General features: G+C 40.7%; 1 protein-coding gene across 1 annotated transcript; it reads left to right on the top strand.

Annotated features, from left to right (window-relative positions):
* Nucleotides 1-297: 297 nt before the first annotated feature.
* LOC134576784 (potassium-transporting ATPase alpha chain 2-like) lies at nt 298-26165 on the top strand. Its single transcript, XM_063435486.1, has 23 exons — nt 298-309; nt 2365-2496; nt 3120-3179; nt 3684-3887; nt 4298-4411; nt 4502-4636; nt 7946-8063; nt 8326-8594; nt 8978-9176; nt 10263-10372; nt 10514-10648; nt 11130-11322; nt 11471-11646; nt 11832-11968; nt 12544-12694; nt 12953-13121; nt 13943-14097; nt 15251-15374; nt 22249-22394; nt 23142-23275; nt 23973-24074; nt 25056-25147; nt 26082-26165. Exons 1-23 carry the CDS (start codon nt 298-300, stop codon nt 26108-26110), a joined length of 3096 nt encoding a protein of 1031 aa, XP_063291556.1. The 3' UTR covers nt 26111-26165.
* Nucleotides 26166-27504: the final 1339 nt, after the last annotated feature.

Here is a 27504-nt window from a genome sequence, read left to right as displayed (position 1 = left end):
GTGACATTTTGTGTCTTCCATCCTTTTCCTCGTCCTAAACAACACTGTGTTTATCTTTTCTGTTCTGTTGTACAGGGCATCTTTATTGAGCCCTTTCCCTTTGGTTGTTGCTTTCTATCTCTGGTGTTCTTTTACTCACAAAGCTTTTTCCAAAAAAAAAAACATTTTTCTGTTCATCTGCCTTTTACTTTTCGTTCTGTTCTACCAGTGCTCTTTCACAGATACCAGGGGTCTTAAACCCATCCAGTGCTATCATCGTATTGAGGCTCCCGTTTATATTTGACCAGCCATACAAAGATGAATCCAAAGGTAAGAACCTCAATTATGGTTGCTATTATTATTATTTACTATCTACTTAATATAATCTGCTAGGCTATAGAATAGGGGGGAAACTAGTACTGTATACATATGTCAGTATGGTGTTCATACGAAAAATGTCTCAGGAAAAATGAAATGTGTATGAAAAAAAAGTCATAATAATATTAGTTCCGTTTGATTGTTTCATTTTTCTTGTTTGAACTTTTATAGCAAAAATTATTTCGCTGAGAATAATTACAATAAAAATAAGTGCATTTCTATAATACAATAAAATATAACACAAGTAAAAAAATATTACTTGCAAGATGTAGCATGATAAATGAACACCATTAAATTGCTTTTAAATTTATATCATCCGGTATGCTGAAATAATTAAAATTTTGTGAATATATTTTTGTGATTGAAAAATGACGTACATTTTTGGGGATTACATAATTAATTTTAAAAAAAATTAGACATAATTATAACTATTTCTATTTTAAGTCCCATGCCATTCATATAATGTACTTTTTCTATTGTCGATAGTTAGTACATGCCTCTCAGTTAATACAGTATCATTGGATGTTTGTTGAGTGTATTTTTATGTCAATTTTTATTTACATTGAGACTTATGCAGAGAACAGTGAATACTTAAAATAAGTATACAATGCTAGCTTGATGTCTCCTGCTTATTCAACCACTTTCTGTGCTGTGCCTATGGCTGCTATTGCCACTGACCGACATTAAAGGGACACTATAGTCACCTGAACAACTTTAGCTTAATGAAGCAGTTTTGGTGTATAGAACATGCCCCTGCAGCCTCACTGCTCAATCCTCTGCCATTTAGGAGTTAAATCCCTTTGTTTATGAACCCTAGTCATACCTCCCTGCATGTGACTTGCACAGCCTTCCATAAACCCTTCCTGTAAAGAGAGCCCTATTTAGGCTTTCTTTATTGCAAGTTCTGTTAATTAAGATTTTCTTATCCCCCTGCTATGTTAATAGCTTCCTAGATCCTGCAAGAGCCTCCTGTATGTGATTAAAGTTCAATTTAGAGATTGAGATACAAAGTAATTTAGGTGACTATAGTGTTCCAGTTTATCAAGAAGGAACCTGGTGAATCTAGTTTACAAATTCACAGACATTTTAACCTGGGGAGGAGACTGTCCGACATAATGAGGTATAGAATTTGTATATGTTGGCTTATTGGCATCTGGATAAAGTGTAATACTTAAACTGGTTTAACTTTAACTTGAAACATGCACAGATCATTTAGAATACACTGAGATAGTCCTCCAACATTGACTGAAGCTCTCTTCATTCTCTTCAACTGCTCCTTAAGAGATTCAATGACTGTCTTAGGTGGATTGTAACAGACACAATATTTCTGTTGCTAATGTCACTTATAGTCCTGACGTGGATGTATGGTCTCTGCAGTGGAGACCAGGTTGACCAAAATGGGGGAAGCGGAGGCTCAAATAATACAAAGCGAAAATCAGCCACCTCTCCCACCTCACCTGAATAATAGGATAAGCCTGTGAATCTGACGACTAGAATACTTTCTGAAAGTTGTGTAGATACAATGGTAGTTTTGTGTCATGCCCAAAGGTGTTCTTGTACTGATAGTTGTAGTGGTGGGCTTAAAGTAAAAACAATTAATGTCTCAAAGATTGCAAATAGTTGACCCAAGAATTCAAGATTTCCTGTGTAAATTATGTGTTGTAACTTCAATATGCAATTGTTAATACTCCATATTGGTGGTAGTTTCTTTTTCTGAATTTTCCATAAATGCTCCATAGTGGTGGTAGTTTATTTTTCTGAATTTTCTAAAGTTTCTTATTTTTGGGACAGGAGGACTAACATGGTATGTGGTCTGTTATGTAACAGATATAGTGCACATGTAGATATAGTAGTAAATCAAATTGCATGTCTCAGTTTTAGCACTGTGTCCCACATTTTCTCTATAAATAATCTCCCATGGCTTCTTTGTATCCATCTCTTTGTCCCATTTCTTCTCACCCATGGCATGTGCTACAAACCTTTATATAACTCTACTATCACCTGCAGGAACCTCCTGATGTCTACAGTATCGAACTTGATAATACAGAAACCCAACCAGAAGAAAAGAAGAGAAGATTTTTTCATAAAAAAGGAAAATCTGAGAAAAAGGTGGAAAACCTGAAAAAAGAACTGGTGATTGTAAGTGTTAACAAAGGGGAAAGAGCAAGCCTCTGAGAGAAAACGTGTACAAAAATCTATAGTGGTGACGGGTATCTGATGAATACAAAAAATCTTTCAGAAGGTGTTAAGGAAAAAGGAAAAGTAGAAAAGTCCAAGGGTAAGAGAGTGAAGTATTTGAATAGCAGCTAGTTTTTAATTACAAATTTGGACAAAATAAATTTATATGTGTAGTGGTTAAAAAATAGATCTCCAAATGTTATTGAACTGCTTTTCCCATGAGGATCAGAAAACTGAAAGCAGAGAATAACTTATAACATATGTAAAGTTGCAAAGGAAACAGCTGGGGATTTATTGAGTTATCTTCGCTGGATTGCGTGTTAGGCGAGGCGTGAAAGATATTGGGCAAAACAGACAGGTTGTGGACATGCAGAAGGCTAGACATTTAAAACTAAGGGTAATTAAATAGAAATTATATTTGTGATTGGGACATGGATAAACATGGACAAAAAGAAAGGGAGAGCATGTTTTATCTTATAGCTCCCATTGACATGGTCAACATTTAGGATGAGGACAAGAGGGAAGGGGCATAACAGGAGAATTCTGAGAACGTGCTATAACACAGTTTGTTATGTGTTTCATAGACGGATCACATGTCAACAGTTGATGATCTGGAAAAGAAATACTCCGTGGATATTAAGCAGGTAAATTATAAAAAAAAATAAAAAAATTCCCAAACTCGTAAAATCTTATCACAACTGCACCCATGCAAGTAATGTATGTTATAATAATCCTGCCATGCCCAGAAGAGATATCATTTACCATACAAGCTTCATGCCAGTCACTAAAAAACTGTGGCAACATGAACCATGACGTACAACTAAGCTCATAGATAACATCAAAAACATTTAGCTTCATTGTACTCATGACCCCAAAAAATCATAAGCAATGTGAGACTTCCAATCACTTCCAAAAAAAATCTCAGAAGTTCTCAGTACCACAATGCATTATTTGTTCAATTTATTTACTTATTTAATTCCTGCCAAATATCTGAGGTTGACATTGTAAAGTTGCTCCCTTAGAACATGTTGACTTGTCTCCCTACACCTGAACACTTAGCAAAACACTATAGATCAAAAACAAAACTTTTAAATTTGTCCATACAAAATAAATATTGATAATATTCCTTGTATTTGGATTATTTGTAGGGTGTGAGCTCTGAGAACGCTGAGTTACTCCTCAAACAGAATGGACTTAATAAGTTAACTCCTCCAAAAGGAACCCCAGAAATTATAAAATTCCTTAAACTGATGGCTGGTGGATTTTCCATTGTCTTTTGGATTGGATCAATTTTGTGCTTCATGGCTTATGGTCTCCAGGCTGCTCAGGATCCTACTGTGTCCAAAGATAATGTAAGTATAAAAACAAATACACATTCACCCCTCTTATCATTTAACCCATAATTGCTGAATCAATTTACTTAATTTCAGCAGAATTTGTTCCATATATAACCCCATGTCTAAATATCACATACAGAGCACTCTCTGTCTTCTTCTTGCTTGAATTCAAAATATGTTGTCTAGGTCGTTGTCTTTCAAGGCTGAGTATCACTACCGGTACTTACCGTACCTTGCAACAAAAATATAAGGGCATTCAATGAACTTATGTTAAATAAATGAAGGAATGACATGCATGCATCCTCCTGGTTTGATATAACTAATTTCCTCCTCGTCTAACAATTGCTATTATTACACATTCACAATAAATGTTCTTTCCTTTTGCCTCTTCGACCCCTATAACATTTAAAATCTCTCATCTCCAGTTATGGTTGGCCATCATCCTAATTGCTGTAGTGGTTTTGACAGCTGCCTTCGCATATTATCAGGAAGCAAAAAGTACAAACATCATGGCTGGCTTCAAGAACATGGTGCCACAGGTGAGACATGTCACATTTAGTAGAAGGGAAGGATAGGACATGGGATAAACATCCAGTAGTTGTAACTCACTTTTCCTTGTTTGACCATAGCAAGCGTTGGTACTACGTGATGGGAAGCGTGTTGAGATAGCTGCAGAGAAATTGGTGCTTGGGGATATTGTCTTCGTAAAAGGTGGAGACAAAATCCCTGCAGATCTGCGCTTTTTGGAGGTCCACGGCTGCAAGGTGAGAATGAAAGTATAAGATCCAAAAAGAGAGTATTGTTATCACTGACCGTTAATGTCTGAGCACAAAAGTTGTTATAACCTTAACATAACAGATATAATTGATGTAGTGCAACATGGAAAAGCATAGCCTGTATTATTTAAGAAATGTAAAAGGTAGTATTATCTACACAGAAAGATGATGAATCCAGTCTATGCACAGTAAATTTGAGAAACTGCCAATTAATAAAAGTCTAAAAACACACAGGGAGACACAGAAATGTTTTATGTCTAGATAAATAAGACACCTATTGAAATGGAGCTTCCTGTATCCCGGTTGGGTACCTCCGTCAACGCAGTGGCGAATCCAGGGGGGGCAACGGGGCAATTGCCCCCCCCCCCCGAGATTCTCCCCTGCTGGCTAGTGCAGGGCTGGCATTGTCCAAGTGCCAGCCCTGCAATGTACCTGCGGACCGGAGGGGAGATCAGAGATCTCCCTCCCTGAACCGCAGGCACATTGCTGACAGCCGGCAGGGAGGGAGTGAGAGAGGACCCGGGAGCTCTACCTGCAGCTCCACCGGGTCCTACTCTCGCGAGCACGGAGCATTGCCGCGGTTACCACAGCAACACTCCGGATCTCGCGAGAGTGAACTCTAGCCCTGGAGCGTGGACCACCAGGGATTCCCCACGGACCACCAGGGATGGAGAAATGTCCCCCCTCCTCCCAGTAAAGGTAAGAAGGGAGGGGGGACATAATTAATATTTTTTATTAAATTAAAACAAAAATTAAAAAGCCTCCCTACCCTCCTCCCCCCCATACAAACACTGCCCCATACACACACTGCACACACTGCCCCCATACACACACTACATACACTGCCCCACAAACACTGCCCCCATACACACACTACACACACTGCCCCACAAACACTGCCCCCATACACACACTACACACACTGCCCCACAAACACTGCCCCCATACACACACTACACACACTGCCCCCCCCATACACACACTACACACACTGCCCCAAAACACTGCCCTCCATAGACACACTGCACTATAAACACTGCCCCACAAACACACACTGCACACCCATACACACACTGCCCCACAAACACTGCCCCCATAAACACACTGTACACCCATACACACACTGCCCCCATACACACACTGCACACCCATACACACACTGCCCCACAAACACTGCCCCCCATAAACACACTGTACACCCATACACACACTGCCCCCATACACACACTGCACACCCATACACACACTCTCCCACAAATACTGCCCCCCATACACACACTACACACCCATACACACACTCTCCCCCATCCACACACTGCCCCCCATACACACACTACACCACAAACACTGCCCCCCATACACACACTGCCCCAAACATACACACACTGCCACCCTCACATACACACTGCACCGCTCACACACACACACTGCAGCTCTCTCACACACACACTGCCCCACACATACACTAACCCCTAACACACACACTGCAACCCTGACATACACTGCCACCTTCACGCACACGCACACACACTGCACCTTTCACACACACTTCACCCCTAACACATACCACTTCTCCTAAGCCCTATATCCCAGCAGACCCCAGGTAAGTTGTCAAACTGTTCTTCAACGGTTTGACTACTTACTCTGGGATGGGATCCTGGCACTACTGGCGCCATAACTACTACACTGAGCTGTAGTGGTTATTGTGCCTGGATTATTTCTTTAATCTACAAGTGCCCCTCCCGAGATCAGGCTCTGGATCCGCCACTGCGCCAACGGATGCTTCTTGTGCTCCCCGAGGACTCCAAGCACTCCACCAGACACCATCAGCACCGCAGTCCCCACGTCCAGTGTTACAGCTTGGCTGGGAACTCGCCGTCTTCTAACCACCCTGGACCTACGACAAGGCTCCAGGTTCCAGTGGGTGAACCTCTCCTCCAAGAGAGAGTAGCAGGAACAAGCTCTTAAAAAAGCTTAGTGATTATAGTCCAGGGGAGTATACAAAGTATAGCAATCCCCCAATGTAGATGCAGCCTTTTCCCCCACACATGAGACTAGGCTCTATGTTGAGGGTAAAACAGGAACTCAGCAGATCTGAGGGTTTATTGAACAGCTTGGTCTTTTATACAGTTTTCCCCACAAGGTTACCACCCAGGTGGACCTTGTGGGGCACAGGGGCACAGGAACAACAAGCCAATAAAAACATAGTTTTACATTCAGTCACTCCCATACAGTGCACACAATCCCTCCCATCTGCATGTGATATAATTAATGAAGACAATGGACTAACTCAATTAACTCTAAGCAGAAAAAACATACATTTTTACAAACCCCAAAAAGTACCCCAAAATACAACATATCCCCACATCCCCTGATAGCCCCGATCTGGGTGAACAACATATCCAGAAATCACCCAGATCGGTTCAGGGGTTCAGGAATTTCCTGGAAGTCTTATTTTTGCCCCTCCGTGCACATGGTCCCATGCCCAAATCAGTTCAATACTCTTGACGACAAAACACTGCTGGACAATTTAAGATGGCCGCCGCCACATGTTTGAAAGGGGCATTGTGCTAAGTCCCAATATGCACAAATAGTGTTTTAAAAGGCAATACACTCCAGGGGCCATAGTCACAGGGCAGGAGGCTGGCAAGGAGGCCTCTCCAAAACCCAGTGGCGAGGTTACTTTCGCCACACCTATATAGAGGTATTATAAGCTAGAAGTGTGTGATTCTGACTCACACAGAGAAATACACAGCAGAGACAGATACACAGGCAATATGTGCCAGTGCCCCAATGCCTCTCCATCAGGCCTCAAATGACGAGAAAACACCAGCTGGCATATATTAAGGTGAGCAATGACACGTTATGTTTTTTTTTTTAAATAGGTGGATTTAAAACATATTAATTTCACTGGCAAACAGTCTTTTAACAGTAAAGTTTAGCAACATTCTAATATGTCTCATCAAACTCCAGTTGCAGAAAACATCCACTATGGAATCTGATGGTTTCAGTTTCATTATTAAAATATCTTATTATAAAATAGTATGTTGTAGTATGTTGTATAAATAGAAATCGAAGTATCATCGATAACTACAATGGCATCTCCCTGAGACACTTAATGTGCAATTCTGTACAGTTAGAATTTCCAAAATTATCTGCTCTTATCTGTAAAAATATGTACAGGAAATAGTCTATTTTTTGAAGGATTGTTCAATCCCTATTTTAGAAAAATAATGGGTTATTTTAGTATTCACTGCATCAGTGCAAACCTCATTTATCCCTTTTTTCACAATCCAGGTTGATAACTCGTCACTGACAGGCGAATCAGAGCCACAACCTCGAAGTACAGAATACACAGATGAAAATCCTCTAGAGACCAAGAACTTGGGATTTTATTCCACCACTTGCTTAGAGGGTACGTCTTAAATGTTGGTAGCGTGTTAGCGTGCAGAACCTTCCATATCAGTCTGTTTTTTGTTTGTCAAACAAAGTTATGTTACTATACCCTTTTGTAAATCTAAACAAATCTGTGCAATGTATCGGTGTTATGTTAATAATTGACAATAGTTTGACTTACACAATATATATGTGTCTTAGATTTAATTCTAAAATATTGTTCTGAGACTATAAAACTTGTTAACAGAATACAAGGTAACCCTTTTTTTTTTAAAATCTAGGTGCTGCTAATGGAATTGTGATTAACACGGGTGACCAAACCGTGATCGGTCGTATTGCATCTTTAGCCTCACAAGTTGGAGATCAGAAGACGCCTATAGCTCTGGAGATTGAACACTTTGTAACAATGATCAGTGCCCTCGCTGTGTTTGTTGGAGGTGTCTTCTTTATCATTTCAATCGCCATGGGATATAGTGCCCTTAACGCTATCATATTCTGCATTGGCATTGTAGTGGCTTACGTTCCTGAGGGTCTACTATGCACTGTCACCGTGAGTATTTATTAATCCTCTTCTTCTTCTACAGTATGTTTTGATTATATTCTGTTATATTAATATACAGGAAAGTATCATGTACGTGTCATGTATGTGTTGTTGCATTCATGCAAGACATGGACACCAATATATAGGGATTATCTGACGACACAAGCTTACATTTGGTAAAATTTATCTCAGTAGAAATGTTGGTTACAAACCGTGTTATATAAAAAGAGCAATTCTGGGGCAAAATTCTAGAAATTGGTCAGTTAGCATGAAAATTCCGTGGTGATTACTACACTTTTAAGAATTTGCTCAAGAATCATACTAATGATTGCTTACTGATTTAAGCATTACATTGTTCTGTGTGTCATTAATTTTTGTAACATGTATCGTAGGTCTGCCTCTCACTCACTGCACTTCGTATGGCTAAGAAGAACTGTCTTGTGAAGAACTTGGAAGCTGTGGAAACTCTTGGGTCCACGTCAGTCATTTGCTCTGACAAGACCGGCACTCTGACGCAGAACCGAATGACTGTGGCACACATGTGGTTTGACAACATAATCCACAATGCAGACACCAGTGAAGAACAGATAGGTTAGATCTTACAAGATATCATGTCCATTTATACAGTTCAACGAATATGCCAAATCTCACCTTAATGGGGTATGAATAAACATTCTATTGTTATATATGAATAACATGTAACATACAGCAAGTGCATTAGTAGCTCTGTTTCATTTGCTGTGCGTGTGCTCACCGTGAGTGTAACTCCTGCCAATCTTGGGCAGGCCAAAATATGTGTGTCTCATTGCCGCACTGAGTGTAGGGGTCGAGCATTGCACAGTGTCAGTTGACTTGTGCAATATTGTTTTTATTGCATGGTATGATGTCACCCACAGTGCACTACAATATATTTATACATACGCTGTTATGACTATATTCATTTAATTGTCAGTGGTAGCTGCCCCATGAATTCAGCCCCTCATTCATTAGAGAGTAGAGTTACAGGAGAGAAGCAGGGTAGAGAGTAACTGTTGCATATTCTGAAAAGTTTTACAGAAGTAAAGTGTGCACAGCCTTATCTCTTCAAAAGTATTGCTTTACCCCTAGAAACAGTGAACAGAAAGATCTGCAAACAGCACCACCTGCTGATGGAACATTATATAACACTTAAGATATATACATACAAGTTTTTGCATCAGAATACATGAACACAGTATTTTAACAGAAACAAACTAATTCTGTCTACCCAGCTCCTCTACCAATTTTCAGTAATAGGAGGGAGGTTGATTTAAGAACAGTGGCAACACATAGCAGTCATTGCCCTTGCGGATATCACGCATGTCCTCTTGCTGTTCTAAGAAAAAACAAAAACATAGCCCTTATCATGGTCCTAGAACTATCTCTAAAACTTGCCCTTGCTCTAATGATTACCCATTACTAACTCTAAGCGTATTTCATTAATAAAGCCTATAATATAAAAAAGTTGCAGAACACTGAGGATATTATGGGATAATATGTAATTTGGGGTAATTTGTGTACTTGTTGAGTAATATGTGTATTAATAACATTTGAATAAAATGTGGCTTTACAGAGAACTATCTAGATACATGCAGACACAGTATACATGAGTATGAAATATCCAGAACAAAATCACACCTACTCTTATTCTGTTTCTAGGTGAAATGTTTGATCAGAGCTCCCCCACATGGCAGTCACTGCTTACGATCGCCACTCTTTGTAACCGAGCAGAGTTCAATGGTGGTCAGGATGATGTGCCCATAAATAAGGTAAATACCCAACACTGAGCATGCTAACTGGATGGATTGTGTTTTTTTATGTCTCCAGGGTTTTTGAGGTTTTTTTTTTTCTGTGTTTTGCAACGCTTGAAGATTGAATTTAACATTTATCTGCTACTTGTATCCTTGCAGAGAACTGTCAATGGAGATGCCTCTGAAGCAGCTATATTAAAATTTACAGAGCACCTCTTGGGGAACGTTATGGAGGCAAGGCAAAGAAGTTGCAAAATTGTTGAGATTCCATTCAACTCAAGTAACAAGTACCAGGCAAGTGATGTCCATACATATCACCCTGCTGCTTTTATTACTGCTAATAATAATAATAATAATAATTATAATAATATAGAAAATATTTATAAAGCAACAACATATTTGAGCGGCACCTTATTTGAGTACATTTCTCTTTTCGTTCAAACATTTTTCTATGAGGTTTTTGCTCTTCTACATGCCCCTAAATAACAGTATGTGGTACATGGACAACTAGTAATTCAAATGTAAAGAAGGCTCTCGGGAAAACTATCATCAATCTGTTATGGATAAGTCATGTTGTTTATTCTTTTATAGTCACAATAGGAACAAAATAGGGATCAAATACTTTGGAATTCACCATATTTTTAGACTGAGCAATGGACAAAAACTGTTTTAGAATGGAAATAAGGCTTAAATATCACCCATTTGCTCTGATAGACATGCATCATTCTTAATACAGAATTATATCTTAATATTTGACATGTCATAAATTCTACAGGTCTCCATTCACGAGCCAGAGGACTTCAAATTGAATGGGTATCTTCTGGTGATGAAGGGAGCACCAGAAAGGATACTGGAGAGATGTGAAACCATCATGATGAACGGTCAGGAATGGCCTCTAGATGAAGAAATGAAAGACAACTTTCAAAAGGCGTATATGGCTCTGGGGAGTCTTGGAGAGAGGGTTCTAGGTAGGAGAAGAAGTTTTTGAAGACATTCTATTCACTTATTTGTCATCCACTTGCCAATTTCACATAACTTAAGCCAGCAGAGTTTTTTATATTAAGTTTTCCCACAAACTCTCCAAGTCAAACCAAATTTCTCTTTTGTTTTACATAGGGTTTTGCCATCTACAACTGCCCCCTTCGGTGTACACAACTGGCTATCCATTTGATACAGAAAATGTGAATTTCCCACTCACTGGGTTGTGTTTTGTTGGCCTGATTTCTATGATTGATCCACCTCGGTCCAGTGTTCCAGATGCTGTCATGAAGTGTCGAAGCTCTGGTATCAAGGTTAGTGTCCTTAGGCTTTTAGCTAATATACTGCATAGAAAATAATGGTTTACATTGAACCAGCTTCAAGGTAATCTTCCCAAAGCTTTTCCTAAGAATAATTGTTGAGCATTTTTTTCTTATATAGGAGATACACATTGATGCACTCTGCTTAGTGGTTGATGACATGTTACTTTTTACTCTAGGTTATTATGGTGACTGGAGACCATCCAATTACAGCAAAAGCTATTGCACGGAGTGTGGGCATCATCTCAAGTGAAAGCGAGACAGCAGAAGACATTGCAGAGAGACTACAGGTTCCCATTACAAGTGTTAACCGCAGGTCAGTTGCCCCTTGTTACTGCAACGTGTCTCTTCCTATTCCATACACCCATTGTTCTTGCTATCTGAGTTTTGCCTTTGAATTCATGCTTAGATTTTTTTAATCGAGCTTTTACTGCGTGTTTAAATATGTAACAGCAAACAAAGTGAAAAAAAAAAGAAACAAGTAAATAAAATAAAAATTATAATGTATACAAGATAGAGAGATAAAAATGAAGGAAAATAAGTAAGGGAACTGGAGGGTACACAGCACATTAACCTAATTAGATTTTATTGCTTTTCCTTAAAAAATTAATTATAGCATTCTTACACCAAATAAGCCTACTTAATTTTTACCTTAATCATTCCGTAACAAAAACAAGATCAAGATTAGTATTATAATACAATTGCTTCCTAAGATGCCAGGATACTCAAACTATGCTTGGTAGAGCAATAATCGTCATTGTTTTACATATATCTCATCTACATTTTCATGATGCCTATTTTTCTGCATGTAATCCTTTCTACAACTCCATTTTTCTGGATGTATTCCCTCTACCACCACACCCTTACCAATTCACGAATTATCTTTAACAGTGATGTTCGAGCGATTGTGGTGAACGGTGCCGAGATACTTGACATGAGCTCAGCAGAACTAGATGAAATCCTACGACACCATCAGGAAATTGTGTTTGCAAGAACTTCACCGCAGCAGAAACTACTTATTGTTGAAGGCTGCCAAAGGCTGGTAAGAACAGAAAAAAAATATAAAGAAAGAGTAACTTATAGTGAGATATACAGGGAAAGATATAACTAATTATTTTTAATAAGGTATGAAAACTTTAGATTCTATAGTGACAGTGATTGGTGAGTTTAGAAAATAATTATGTGTATTGCAACAAGTGTCGTAACATTGAAAAACAAATAAGAAAACTCAGAGAGGAAAGGTTGAAAAGAAAATGTTTTGAGATGTCCAAAGTCAATGAATGTCATTGTTTTTCCACAGGGGGCGATTGTGGCTGTTACGGGAGATGGAGTGAATGACTCTCCAGCTCTGAAGAAAGCGGATATTGGAGTAGCGATGGGGATAGCTGGATCGGATGCAGCAAAACACGCTGCTGATATGATATTGCTCGATGATAACTTTGCTTCGATTGTCACAGGAGTAGAAGAAGGCAAGTGCACAATTTGAATTGTTAGTCACGCATGCTGCCACTACATAGTTACATAGCTGAAAAGAGACTTGCGTCCATCAAGTTATGCTTGCTAGAATACCTGTAGCAAAATTCCAATGTATGCAGGTCTTTAACCCCTTAAGGACACATGACTTGTGTGACATGTCATGATTCCCTTTTATTCCAGAAGTTTGGTCCTTAAGGGGTTAAACATTACTCGTAATAAGAAAAAACAGGGACTAGATCGGATTAACAAATACATAGCAAACTGTAAGAGTGTTGGATTGTACCATATACTAATTTAGGCCTCATTTTAATAAGCTATTTCAAATCATTCAATACCATTAGGTATTTATTTATCTTCAAAAATTCCTATAGACTTTAATGGTGACATCTCAAGATAGTTTTTCTAACAGTATTGAATCATTTGGAAAGCTTATTAAATCAAAGCCATAATCAGAGACATGTCCTGACCTGAGAAACTGTACATTTTATTCAACTATATACACTCACAATAGCTCCACCCATTCTCCAGGCTTCTCACACACTTATATACAATGACCGATATTACAACTCAAACAACAATCACTGTAACCTGCTTTTATATGGAATAGGTCTCTTTTCCAAAAAGATCAAACCTTATTATGCTATGAATCCTATGTAGTAGACATAATCATTTCTCTATAGTACACATGTTCCAGTACACAAACTACTATTTTTCATGCCATCCCATAATTGTCTCATTTTACTCTCTCAATTATCTTCTTAATATGTTCCATGTATTTTTTTCTCCTGTAGTTTATTTATTTCTAACTTTGCAGGTCGCCTGATATTTGATAACTTGAAGAAGTCGATTGGATACACAGTGACAAAGAATATCCCAGAGATGATTCCTTTCATGGTGTATGTGATCATCAGCTGTCCCCTGCCCCTCGGTACCATCACTATCCTCTTCATAGAGCTGGGTACTGATATCGTAAGTATCCAGGGAAAGACAATGTATCATGACAGATAAAATGGCTGGAATGAAAACAAACTGTGTAGGATATACGTGACTACTGTACATACCTCAGTAAGAGCATATGAACCACAGTTAAGATCAAATCCTAGCTCCTCTGATCAAGAAAACCTGGTTTCAGCTTTGCAAATGATAGAAATGTATGGATTCTGCTGCATTGCATATTGTCCAGACCTTACAAACCATATATGTTCATGAGGACATATATATGTCTACAATGTGCCACAGAGTACATTTAATGCAACTCACACAATATATGTGTCCATCCAGCATAATTATTATTATTATTTTATTATTTATATAGCGCCATCAAATTCCGTAGCGATGTACAATGGGATGGAACAACAAAAAGGTTTGGACACCCTACACAAGACTTGGCAATTTCTAACCCATACCAACTGCAATAGATTTGCAGCCAAGTAACCAAAATATTACAACTACCATACCATTGTGTCATTAAACTGATGTGCGTAACCCCTAACTGCAAGGATTATTACACAGAGTTCCCTACCATATATTGACTCTGAATTGGTTGGAGGCATGTTCTAGATGTGAACTTCTCACAGATATCAAATAGGTCCAGAATATGTACAACTGGCTGCAATATTATACTACCTCAAACAATTTTTAGTTTCTGTTCCATCTTATTATCATGTATTCTGTTCCATCTTATTATCGTGTATTCTGTTCCATCTTATTATCATGTATTCTGTTCCATCTTATTATCATGTATTCTGTTCCATCTTATTATCGTGTATTCTGTTCCATCTTATTATCGTGTATTCTGTTCCATCTTATTATCATGTATTCTGTTCCATCTTATTATCGTGTATTCTGTTCCATCTTATTATCGTGTATTCTGTTCCATCTTATTATCGTGTATTCTGTTCTATCTTATTATCATGTATTCTGTTCCATCTTATTATCGTGTATTCTGTTCCATCTTATTATCATGTATTCTGTTCCATCTTATTATCATGTATTCTGTTCCATCTTATTATCATGTATTCTGTTCCATTTTATTATCTACTTTACCCATTTCTCATCATTCTCTCTATTTCTGTTTTCTTTTATTAATGTGATCTCCAAAATTGTCATCATTTTTCTTCAGATCCCCTCCATTGCGTTGGCATATGAAAAAGCAGAGAGTGATATTATGACACGAAAACCACGGAATCCTCTGAAAGATCGTCTGGTGAATCAGCAGTTGCTGTCATATTCATATTTTCACATAGGTGAGACGAACTACCACACCAAGACCATTAATAATATACCATGAACATTTTCACTATACAAACAAGAGCCGTGTGTAAGGGGAATGTAGGGAAGCAGTGCCTTCAATAATATCCTCAAATCCTATTAAGTATAGGATAATATGCATTGATAAAAAGACAATAAAACGAAATATAGTGCAGTATTTTTGTTGCTGGTAATATTGAAGAAGAAGAAAGAAGTGCACTTACAATTTTCTGGAGCTTAAGCTCCAGATATATTCCCCTGGACGGTATAATCCCCGCCTATGGATATGCTGATTCAGGTCCTGGTGTCATGTTGGAGGATAAACTTGGTATTAAGGGTGTTTGAATAAACTATTTCAACTGTACATATTATTAAACGTTAAGTTTTAACAACATCTATTTACAAGGACTCCTGACAGGGATGAAATGACCTTACCCATACTAACTCCTGATTTGGTTTGCTTATCTATTGATTCTATTATAAGGGGTTATCCCCCACACAGGAGTTTATATTTCTATTGGAAATAGTTTTTGGTTATCCATGTTGGAGGATATCCTCAGGGCCGTCAGCGGTGAGCAGTGGTCAGTGGCTGCTTGAAGTGTTCTCTTTTATTATGTTGTATTTTGCCAGTGAGAGTACACCAGCTAATAAAATAAAAATAAAAACAGAAAATAGTGCTCTCTATATGAATAAAACAGTTAAAAAAGTATTTTAAAAAAGGAGATATACTCACAAAAGGAGAGCAAAGTAACGTTTTAATTTTATAACAAGACACGGAGGCTCATATTGCATATCCCTTTCTTTACTGTTGACAAATAGCAGCAAAGGAAACAAACAGAATGAAAAAAAGAATGAACATGTGATAACATAGGCCCCTCCCCCTCAGGTCCCAGTATAACAGGCAGCACTTCCCTTCCATTTCCCTCTTTCTTTGCTGCTCTGACACAAAGATAAGTACATGCCATATTTTCTCATCATATTTCTCTTATATACTGTTCATTGATATTTTAATTGATATTTATTTACTTTGTATTTATTTAGTCTTTTATTTCTATGGTTAGTATTTGTGTCGTTATACACTAGCCTCAGGGCCCAGACCTCCCCTGCTTAGGTAACCTTGTCTGTTTCTTCTGCTCGAGCGCCTCTCTGCACACTTCTCCTTGTTTCATAATTTCACCGCGTATCTCGCGGGTGCCGCGAATCCCGCGAGATTCCCGGCGACCATTTTCTGACATCCTGTCCCTACCTCTTAGTGTGTCGCTGGTCTGGGCCCTGGTGAGAGCGTTTCTTCCTTTGCTTAGTTTGTTTGGGTGACTAACCCATACGTCCTTTATTATGCCTAAACCCAGACTATCTACTGGGTCCGCTCACTCTGGGGAGTCGGATTCCCCAGTACTCAGAACTGAGGCCCCTGTCACCTCAGATATTTCGCCTTCTATGGCGGATGGGACTACCCAACCCGATGGACCGCAGTTTCTAGCGCTACAGCGCTCAGTGACAGACGCCATTATGGCTGCTATGGGGTCTATGTCCTCCACCCTCTCCCACACCATCTCGCAAGCCCTCTTGCCCCGTCCTTCAGACGAGCAACTCTCGGGCACCTTAACACCTCAGGGAGAGGTATCTAAAGGGGACTTCAAAAAGGCTGCCCGTAAGTCTAAACACTCCTCTGCCTCCAGAAACACCATGACTGGCGTACCTTCGGTCGCCCCAGAAAGCGTGTCCCATCCACGCAAAAGAGCCTTTCCGCGCCAGGCAGAACGGGCGCGGCTTTGGAAATGTGCTAGAGCACAGATTGAGAGCGACACCGACTCAGAAATCGGGTCAAATGAGGAGGCTATGAACGAGTCAGACACCGACTCTGATGCGGATTCCGCCGATGGTGCTCTCGACCTCCTTTCCTCTGCTCAGGCAGAGATGCCCGGAGGCGAGACAGGGACCAGGAACCCCGCGGCTGCGGGGCCATCCCTCGTGGATCCCTCGGGGGTCCCACTCTTCGACCCGGATGACCTTCATCATCCGAGGTCGGCGGAGTGGCTCCCGGCCGACCACGTTGCCACTTACCTGGAAAATTGGGTCAGAAAACCCTTAAGCAAGGCGGCCCGCAACAAATTGAGGGCGGAGTGTCCTAGGCCTCTGGTGCCCAACAAGGTGTGTGACACCCCAGAGGTTGACCCTAAAATGACCCAGTTCCTCACTAAACTGGGCTGGAACCCCCGTAAAGGACTAGAGTCCGCTTTGAAGTCCTGCCAGGACAAGCACCTGGACATATTCGGGCCTTTGGCCAAATTATTTGACTTGGCGGAAGACGCCAGAGCGGAGAACCGCATGGTCGACCCTGAAGACCTTAGAGGTTGGGTCCAGAGAGCAATTTGTATTGCTGGGAGTGTGAATACCTCCCTATCTATTGAAAGGCGTAAAGCCATATTGTTCAAGATTGAGCCCAAACTGGCCAACCTCGCCCTTACGGAGGCGGGCAAAGACGCCCAAGGACTCCTCTTCGGAGACTCCTTCATTAAAGACTTAGGGCGTTTTGTGGGGGCATTCACGGCTCTAGATAAGGCCCAGGCCTCCATGAGGCGAGTATTCCAGGGGCGGGTCTCTACCAGGGCCGGCAGAATCAGGAGCCGTCTGTCCGGCCGCAACTACCCCCAATCCCGTGGCACGGGAAGAGGCTCCTTTCAGCACTATAACCAGTACCAGGAGACCTCCCGCCCCATGTTTTTTCCATCCCGCGGACGTCAATGGCGATCCAGAGGCCTTCGGGGTAACCCAAACTCAAGACGACCATACGGTGAGTTGCCTTATACCACACATTTCTTCTCCGGGTTACATAGGGGGCAGACTCCAACATTTTTTCCCAGCCTGGTCACAAATCACTTCAGACCCCTGGGTACTGGCCACTATTCGGGGCTTCAATATAGAACTCACCTGCCGCCCTACACACATTCCCCCTCCTCGACCGATCCGCTTTTCCCTCCAGGATCGCGGTCGGATCGACGAAGAACTTTCAACCCTCCGGTCCAAAGGGGCTATCGAACTAGCACACCCCAACCCTGCGGGCGTAATAAGCAATATATTCCTAGTGGAAAAGAAAGGCGGCCAACTGAGGCCAGTCATAAATTTGCGCCCCCTCAATGCCGTAGTCAGGTACCGCCATTTCAAGATGGAGGGTATTCACCTGCTAAGGGATCTCCTCCTTCACGGAGACTGGCTAGCAAAACTAGACCTAAAAGACGCGTACCTGACAGTGCCAATAGCGGAGGCCTCTCGGGACCTCCTACGCTTTTACTGGCGACACGAAACATGGCGGTTCACCTGTCTGCCCTTTGGCCTATCCTCAGCCCCGTGGTGCTTCACAAAGCTTCTACGGCCCGTTATGGCCTGGCTACGCAGTCGAGGAGTTCGACTAATCGTCTACCTGGACGACATTCTCCTCATGGCTCAGGAGCGTTCCACCCTCCTCACACATCTCCGACTAGCCATAAACCTCCTGTCACGCTTAGGTTTCATAATCAACTGGGAAAAGTCATGCCTGACCCCCGCCACCCGCTTGGAATTCCTAGGATTCCAGGTGGATTCGGGGGCCGCAACACTGAGTCTCCCGACATCCAAGATTCGATCCATCCGCAAAGAATTGCGCAGGGCCCTTATCCGACCCCAACTCACCTTACGCCAATTGGCACGCCTCATAGGCCTGCTGGCTTCTTCAATCCAGGCCGTGTTCCCAGGCCCACTCCACTACCGAGCGCTACAGCGCCTAAAGATCGCTCACCTAAGAGCCGGGGCATCCTACGCAGACCTGGTCTCTCTGGACAACGAGACGAAAGACGAGTTGCGATGGTGGATTCTCAACCTGTCTGCATGGAATGGCAAAGCCATCTTCGGCTCAATGCCGGAATTCACGATCGACTCGGATGCGAGTCTACACGGTTGGGGAGCCCACTGCGAGGGAATCTCAACCGGGGGCCGGTGGTCGGAGTCCGAAGCCCGACTACATATCAATGCCCTGGAGCTTCTGGCAGGCTCCTTCGCCATCCGCAGCTTCGCCAAGGACCGTGCCCTATCATGCATACGGCTCCGCATGGACAATGTTTCGGCGGTGAGGTATGTCAACCACCTGGGTGGTACACAGTCGGCGGTCTTGGCCAGGTTGGCGAAAGATTTTTGGGAATTCTGCCTGGAACGGAACCTGATGGTCTACGCGGAGTACTTACCTGGTCTGCACAACGTCCAAGCGGACTGGGGTTCACGTTATCTTTCAGACACCAGCGACTGGAGATTAGCCAGGACGGTGTTCTCCAATATTTCATCTCTCTGGGGACCATTTACCATAGACCTTTTCGCCTCCCGGCTCAATGCCCAACTCCCACGCTTCTTCAGCTGGAGGCCGGATCCAATGGCGGAGGCAGTGGACGCCTTCCTGCAAGATTGGCAGGGAGGCCTCCTCTATGCCTTTCCCCCGTTTTCCATGATCCCTCGCTCGCTCCTGCAAGCCCGCAAACACCGGGCGGAGCTAGTCATGATCACCCCATTCTGGGAAACGCAGTCCTGGTTTCCCCAAATGCTCGAGATGACGTTGGACTACCCTCGACTCCTGCCGGGGCACCACGACCTGCTGCAAGACCCGACGGGGCGCTACCATCCCCTCCGGCTAGAGGGCTCTCTCCCACTTCTAGCTTGGCGAATCTCCGGGGACCCTGGGAAATCCCAGGAGTTTCGGACGCAACTAGACACTTATTGGCAGCAGCATGGGCTCCCGGCACTAGACGGGCATATGGGTCAGCTTGGCGAGCTTGGGCTAGCTGGTGCATGGCTCGGAACGAGGATCCCGTTTCAGCCCCTGTAACAACGATCCTGCAGTTCCTGACGTCCCTCTTCGAGGCCGGTAAAGCTTACAGGACTATTAACCTTTACCGTTCCGCTGTCTCGGCTATTCACCAAGGTTTCGAGGGCCGCCCCGCGGGACAACACCCTCTTGTGTGCCGACTCGTCAAGGGTTCTAGATTTTCAAGGCCGCCCAGGCCCCGCTACTCCACGACCTGGGATGTTTCCGTTGTCTTGACTTTCCTCTCATCCTGGCCCGCTAACGCTGGACTCTCCCTCAAACAGCTGTCCGCCAAATTGGTGTGCCTGCTCTGTCTCATCTCATGCAAGAGAGTCTCGGATGTTAGTGCACTGGACGTCGATGCCAAGTCATACACCCCGGACGGGGTAACTTTTAACATCAGCAGGCGCACTAAGACTTCCATCAAAGCGGTATCCTACCCTAGTTTCCCTGCCTCTCCTTCGCTATGCCCGGTGACCTGCCTTCGTGAATATGAATCTCGCACCGAACCACACCGCTCTACTGCCTCTCATCAGTTGTTCTTATCTTTCCGTCCTCCTTTTCACCCAGTTTCCAGCACTACCTTGTCACGCTGGGTGAAATGGCTGCTAACCCAAGCGGGCATTGACACTACAGTGTTTGGCGCCCATTCAGTACGAGGGGCATCAGCCTCTTCTATGATGTCAGCGGGCGCCCGCTTAGAAGACATTATGAGAACAGCTGATTGGTCTAGGGAATCTACCTTCCGTGAATTCTACTTTCGACCGGCCCCACACACATTCACTGTAATAATGGATCAGCTTTAAACTTGCAATATGAGCCTCCGTGTCTTGTTATAAAATTGCATGATTTTGCTATTACATGACGAAAAGTCATGATTTTATTAAAGACACGGAGGCGAGTATTGCCCCACCCTTTTTTTGTTATTTTTATACGCTGGTAAGTATGTATCTCCCCACCCAAATTACTCATACCACGATACACTACATAGTATGGTTTGGGACGGTGAGTGGGGCCGTCCTTAGACTTGTTGTTTTCAATATTGCTGGATATGTTAACATTGATTGTTTTGTGGGATTGTATATACAAGGGTCCTTGTCCTCGCTGGTGTAACCTTGTAACTAGTTGCAAGTATCGACTTTAACCTGTTGGCTCCTGTCCTTTATATCTCCACAGCTTAATCTGGTAAGACGTCTAACAAGGGTCCGGTTTATTGGTCTCCTCCCGCTGTCCTCCATCGGTCCTATGGATTCTACGGTCGCACTTCCCAGTTTTTGATGTTACCTCTTCGGTTTTTTCTGTTATTACATTGGGACTTTATTCTCGCACTACTCTAGTTATGGACTTTGTTCTTTGGTCGCATCTGCAGAAAGAGGGAAATGGAAGGGAAGTGCTGCCTGTTATACTGGGACCTGAGGGGGAGGGGCCTATGTTATCACATGTTCATTCTTTTTTTCATTCTGTTTGTTTCCTTTGCTGCTATTTGTCAACAGTAAAGAAAGGGATATGCAATACTCGCCTCCGTGTCTTTAATAAAATCATGACTTTTCGTCATGTAATAGCAAAATCATGCAATTAATCCTATAATGCATAGATGGTATCTTCCCCACCTAGGAAACAGAAGTATGAAATCCTCCGAATAAAATGTTCAAGGATAAAATTAATAAAGTCCAAATAAAGTAAAAACTAGTTTTATCAGAAAACAAAATAATAAAATCAATAATATAATGTAAAACACCAATAAAACATTTCGTTTACAATAAGGCTTTGTCAAATTGTTCTGTCTCATTTATTCAACCAAGAGCCATATCTGCCCTTTACCTGAATGTTCTACGAAGCACAATTTAAAAACAGGAATGACACTCAATACACAATCCAACGATTAAAACACAAACTAGTGTCAGGGTTCTGTTCATGTAGCTAGAAAATGGTGTTCTTCATAATTATGTGTCATGTTTTCTTGTTTCTGCTGGGATGCTCTTGTGAATTAAACCATATATTTGCATAACCAGAAGACTTTGTAACTCTTTCTCTCTCCTTAGCTGCTATGGAATCCTTTGGTGGCTTTGTGAATTACTTTACCGTGATGGCTCAACAAGGCTTCCGTCCACTAACATTGTTGGGACTAAGAGCAAACTGGGAAGCCACGACCAATAATGAGTTGGTTGACAGTTACGGACAGGAATGGGTGAGGGATATAAGAGATCTATCCCCAAACCTCTGAATATTTTTAGATTCCCCAATATATGTGATAGGAAATGACACATTAGAAAGTGTTCAGGTCACAGAAACGTTTAATAAATGTTTAGTCAAATAATTTTGTTAAAATAATGTAAGAGCCAGGGAGTGTCAACATGCATGGATTATGGTACATATACTCATATGTATATATATATAAATTTTCAGCTTAGAAACATGCAGCATCAAAGACGTTATTCCAATGGAGATGATTTAAGGGAAGCCATACCTTCTATATATACAGAAAGGCTTACTAAATATAAGCAGAGAAATACATCATACTGATGAATGTCAGTTTGCTTTGTGTAATCAAGAGGGTCCTAGTGTTCAAGTGGCAGCCCATTTTGAGTCCATCTGGTTGAAGAATAGTTTAGAATTTTGATTCACTAAAGGTCAGTGGAAAGGAACACTTGTAAAGCAATTGACACAAAGGGCAAAATCGCTTTAGTTGGAATTATGGCACAGCATCAGCAAGACATAAAGGTCAGACCATTTAATTTTGTAAGAGTTAGTCTACAAAATATCTATCTCAGCCTACAGACTCTCATGTCAGCAAATTAACCTGGGCAGCAGGGGTTTCAGACATAATGGAGTTTTTACCTATAGTCGTATGTATATGTCTATAATTGAATAAATATGAATAGAGATAAAGACAAACATAAATAATAAACAGATGCAATGGTTCTTTTTCCTACAGACGTTCACACAGCGCCAGTCTCAAGAGTGGTATTGCTACTCAGCCTTTTTTATCAGCATTGTGGTTTGTCAGATGGTGAACACTTTAATTCGCAAAACAAGAAGGACCAGCAACATATCCACCAGATTCTTCAAGTAAGAGCCAGGCCTGGCATTCCATACATGATTTAGAGGGTTTAAAATACATCAACTTGTTGGATCTTATGGTTTTGATCACTACTAGGAACTGAATTACAATTATGAAAATAACCAATATATCATGATTGTTTTAGAAATGGGTGGAACACAATTATAACTTAACATATCCAATCAATTTACTCTAGGCATCATTTTTCTGGTGGTAAAATTGGAACTGGTGGTTCTAAAGAGATATTTCGGAATATGCGTGGGTTAATTCTGACCTTAATTTATTCAAAATATGCAAAGTGTATGATATAATTGACGCTATAGTAAAGTGCAGCTATTCACACTGTGGAATCAATCACATGCAATTCCACCGAATAATTTATTCAGCCCAAGACTTTTCAAAAAATAGCAAAGCATTCAAGGGAATGCAACCAACAACAACAATTTTTTTTTATTTTTTTTTAAATAAAACGATTACAGATGGATTTATGCAAAGATCTCTTGGAATGCACAAGAGAAAAGATTGGTAACCAATCCCATTTGAACTATTGTGGGCCATGATGCTCTAACGGATAGGATTCCCCTTTAGGTTTGACAACACTAAAAAGCTGGAGTATTTGACCACAAATGGAATGCCCCAATTTGTATGGTTTTGTATGGATTTAAATGCAATTTACATATATATTATTTTCTCCTTGTCACACAGAAATAAAGTCATCTTCATTGGCGTAGCATCGCAAGTCATTATAGGGGCCTTCCTATGTTATTGTCCGGGAATGGATGTTGCTCTGCATTTTATGCCCCTTCGGTGAGTTTTTCAAAGAAAGTTAGCTCAGTAATGCAACTAGAAGTTCGTTAATGCCTATGATTTCTTCTCTATCTCTTTTCCCTTAAATATCTTAAGCCATATATTAATATTATTGCCGTATGTTACACATACTCAAAACAGACATATTTCTAAGCCTGAACATATAACTATCTCTTTTTTATAACAATATCAGTCAAAGTTAATTACCAATGTGTGAGTTGTCAAGAATTCAAAGTGGATTTCAGATTTGATATCACAATATCCAAATTGAAAACACAGTTGTTTTATTGCCAAAATGGTAATTGGGGTCTAAAATTTGAAATTCCTATTTAATTCACTTTGAATTGATGAGACATCACTCTTTAGTTTTCATGTGTTTTCCCAGCGAGATATGTATCTTCATCCATTGTCTCAGCAGTTGAGTTACAAATTATTTTATGAGTATTTCCTGAGCCCTGATCACTGGGTTCAGTTAATAAGTAATTTAACTAGAACCACAATAAATGTGAACCTAGGCAGAACCATGCAGCAACAGATCATCAGAGTCTAATATGGTCAAGATGCAAAAATACCATATTAAGGTGTTTGGGAACCTTGCAAATTCTTCCAAGTACAGAGCACCACACACTTAACATTGGAGTCAGTGTTGGCTGAACTGCAGATAGATTTAGATAAGTGTAATGAAGATGCACCTACATATTGGATATATGTCAGTAAAACATGAACCTGTTAGTCACCTCAGAACTTTAAGAATAGATCTTAGTCAGTCTTACTCTCATGACTAATGAAGTAGGTATTCACCACATTTTGGATACTAAGCATCGAATAAGTCTATAGAATATCATCAGTGCTCGTTATTTATCCATATCTGTAGCATCCAACCGATACCATATCCCTTGGTCAGTTTTATTTTCCTCTAATGCTTTTCTCCAGATATACAGTTGTATCTGAAACAATCAATATCTCCTACTCTCTTTGCAGAATTGAATACTGGTTTGTGAGCATACACTATGCACTTCTCATTTTTGTCTATGATGAAATAAGGAAACTTCTGATCCGAACATTCCCCAACAGTAAGTTTTTCTCAATGTGCTAAAGTAGCATTGTCATACAAATACACATCACACCTTCAGATTTATTAAACAATGCTAGAGAGCAATACAGCATCTCCCACAGTTTGCGTAGACTTACACAACACACTGGAGTTCCCCATAATGTCCAGTATATTTCCACAGTCAGTTCCTGGGTCTTTCAAACCCCAAATAACCTAAACACTGAAGATCCTTCTCAAATACCATCTCATGCCCACATTTCTACATTTACATATCACACAACATTCAGCTAGTAAACTCAATTTCTATATGTTGAAGTCCAACAGAACTCTGTAGTTAGGCTGGTTGCCCCTCTTTGAGGTATCTTAGAATTACATTTTCTGTTTCCAACATGCTGTACAGCACCCATAGACTTGTCCCACCTCTCCGCACTATACAGCACTGCCCTGTCACATCTGGTTGACTTGTTAGGACATTCAGTTCTAAAGCATTGTTATCAGCATAAACAAACCTCACTTTTTATAGAAAAAAGTTTGTTAGCAGCTCTGTAAGTCAAGGGTAGTCTAACCATGGCAAGCTAGATGTTTGTCTATTAGAACAGTAAGATGGTGATTCACTACAAGTACAAATAGTTGGGAATACAACTTCAATTCAGAATGAAGTTTAAATCTTTAGAGTAAAATTGTTAAACTGAAAATATACGAGCATTTCTCCAATTTCATCTAATTTGGACTAACATTTTAAATTTCTTTGAGATCCCAACAATTCACACTCTGGTATAGAATAACACCCTGATTTCAGATGTGCTCACAAGAAAGCAAGATAGTTTTGTGAAATAGATCTCTGTATGTCTTTACGATTGTTTGCATGGGAATTTATTTATTTGAAAAATATAATTCTAAGTGTACTTACTGCTCGCTCTATAGCTGTATTTTAATGCATTTTGTTTCTGCAGGTTGGGTGGACCGTGAGCTTTACTATTAATAGCCGTTTTCACTGGGATGGACCCTTAGCCACAAACTACTCTTTAAAGGAGAATTACCGAGAGTCCTCCTGTCTTCCTATGTAAATTTTGTGTTACTGTATTTAGATATCTATTTTTTACAAAAAAATAAACAACAAAAAATTGTAATGTAATTTTTTAGCATTCTTATATCAAAATTGTGTATATGTTTTAATAGGACACGCTGACACTACACAACTGTGTAATGATGTACCTGGGCTTGATCATATAGTGCAGCTGTATTAATACATATCTGGCCTTATTCTGGGTAACAATAAGGCTCAATATTTCAGATCCTATCCTACTAGCCAGGCTTTAAAAGTACTCTAAATTGCATAGATTCACCTACTGCATGATCATCTCTAGGAATTGCATCTCTAGGAATGGACTGGGTATAAGAATATAAAGTGTTACATGATCTCTAATTTAAAAACTAATTGAAGTTAGGGAGCAACACATTATCATCTTACCTGTAATAAACACTTGTATTTTCTAGTGTTGATATATCTACATGCATGTGGATGAGAGAGGAACTTACTTTTGATCTCTCTTATCTTTCTGGGTAGCCTTCTCCTTGCACAATGCCCAAGTTGGTCTAAGGCTCTGGCTGAGCCAATGCCCAAGTTGGTCTAAGGCTCTGGCTGAAAGGCAGTTTTATACATCATTACATCACTTGAAACTTTCTTTTTTTTTTTTTTTTTTTACTTGGCAGATTTTTCAGTCTCTTTTCGGGATCTGCCAGGCTATGATTAATACATATTTCGATACCAAAAAGGGTTTTACCAGGAAAGTTACATTTCACTCCTTTCTAGATACCATGTACGTCCCACGGTGATTATTACCCAATTCAATGCATCTCATTTTATTGACTTTGAAAGGGTGTCGAGTTGAATATGTTAAATTCAAATAATATAGCCGAAGCCCTTCTCAGTGAATTGTCTTAGTGATTCTGATTGCAGTCTATGTACATACAAACTATCTGACATAATATAATGTGATGCTGAGTTCAAAATGTCCCAAAAAATTTTTAAAGATCAATGGCTTGGGTGTAGTTTACAGCATATAAGTAATAAATCACTCATCTTTCCATGGTGATTTGGCCCTCCTCACTCATGAAAAACCTTCACTCAGAACAGCATAACCTGCTGTGCATAAATGACTTTATGGAAACATAACACCACGCAGGAAGTTTTCTTGCTATTTTGGTTTTGCCATGAGGTACGGGCAGGGCTGCCTGGTGCCGGGCAGTAAGTGTAGCTCTGACTGGTACATGGCCGGACTAGCCCACCGTAAAATTTCACAGAGGGCAGCCATAGCTCGGGTGAAGCAACTGCTGCTTACTGGTGGCTTATAGGGGAGTATGAGGAAAGGCTGC

This window comes from Pelobates fuscus, chromosome 11, assembly GCF_036172605.1.
Source record: "Pelobates fuscus isolate aPelFus1 chromosome 11, aPelFus1.pri, whole genome shotgun sequence".
Classification (NCBI taxonomy): domain Eukaryota; kingdom Metazoa; phylum Chordata; class Amphibia; order Anura; family Pelobatidae; genus Pelobates; species Pelobates fuscus.
Note: the sequence above shows the minus strand (reverse complement) of the source record. Positions and strands in the feature narration are given on the sequence as shown.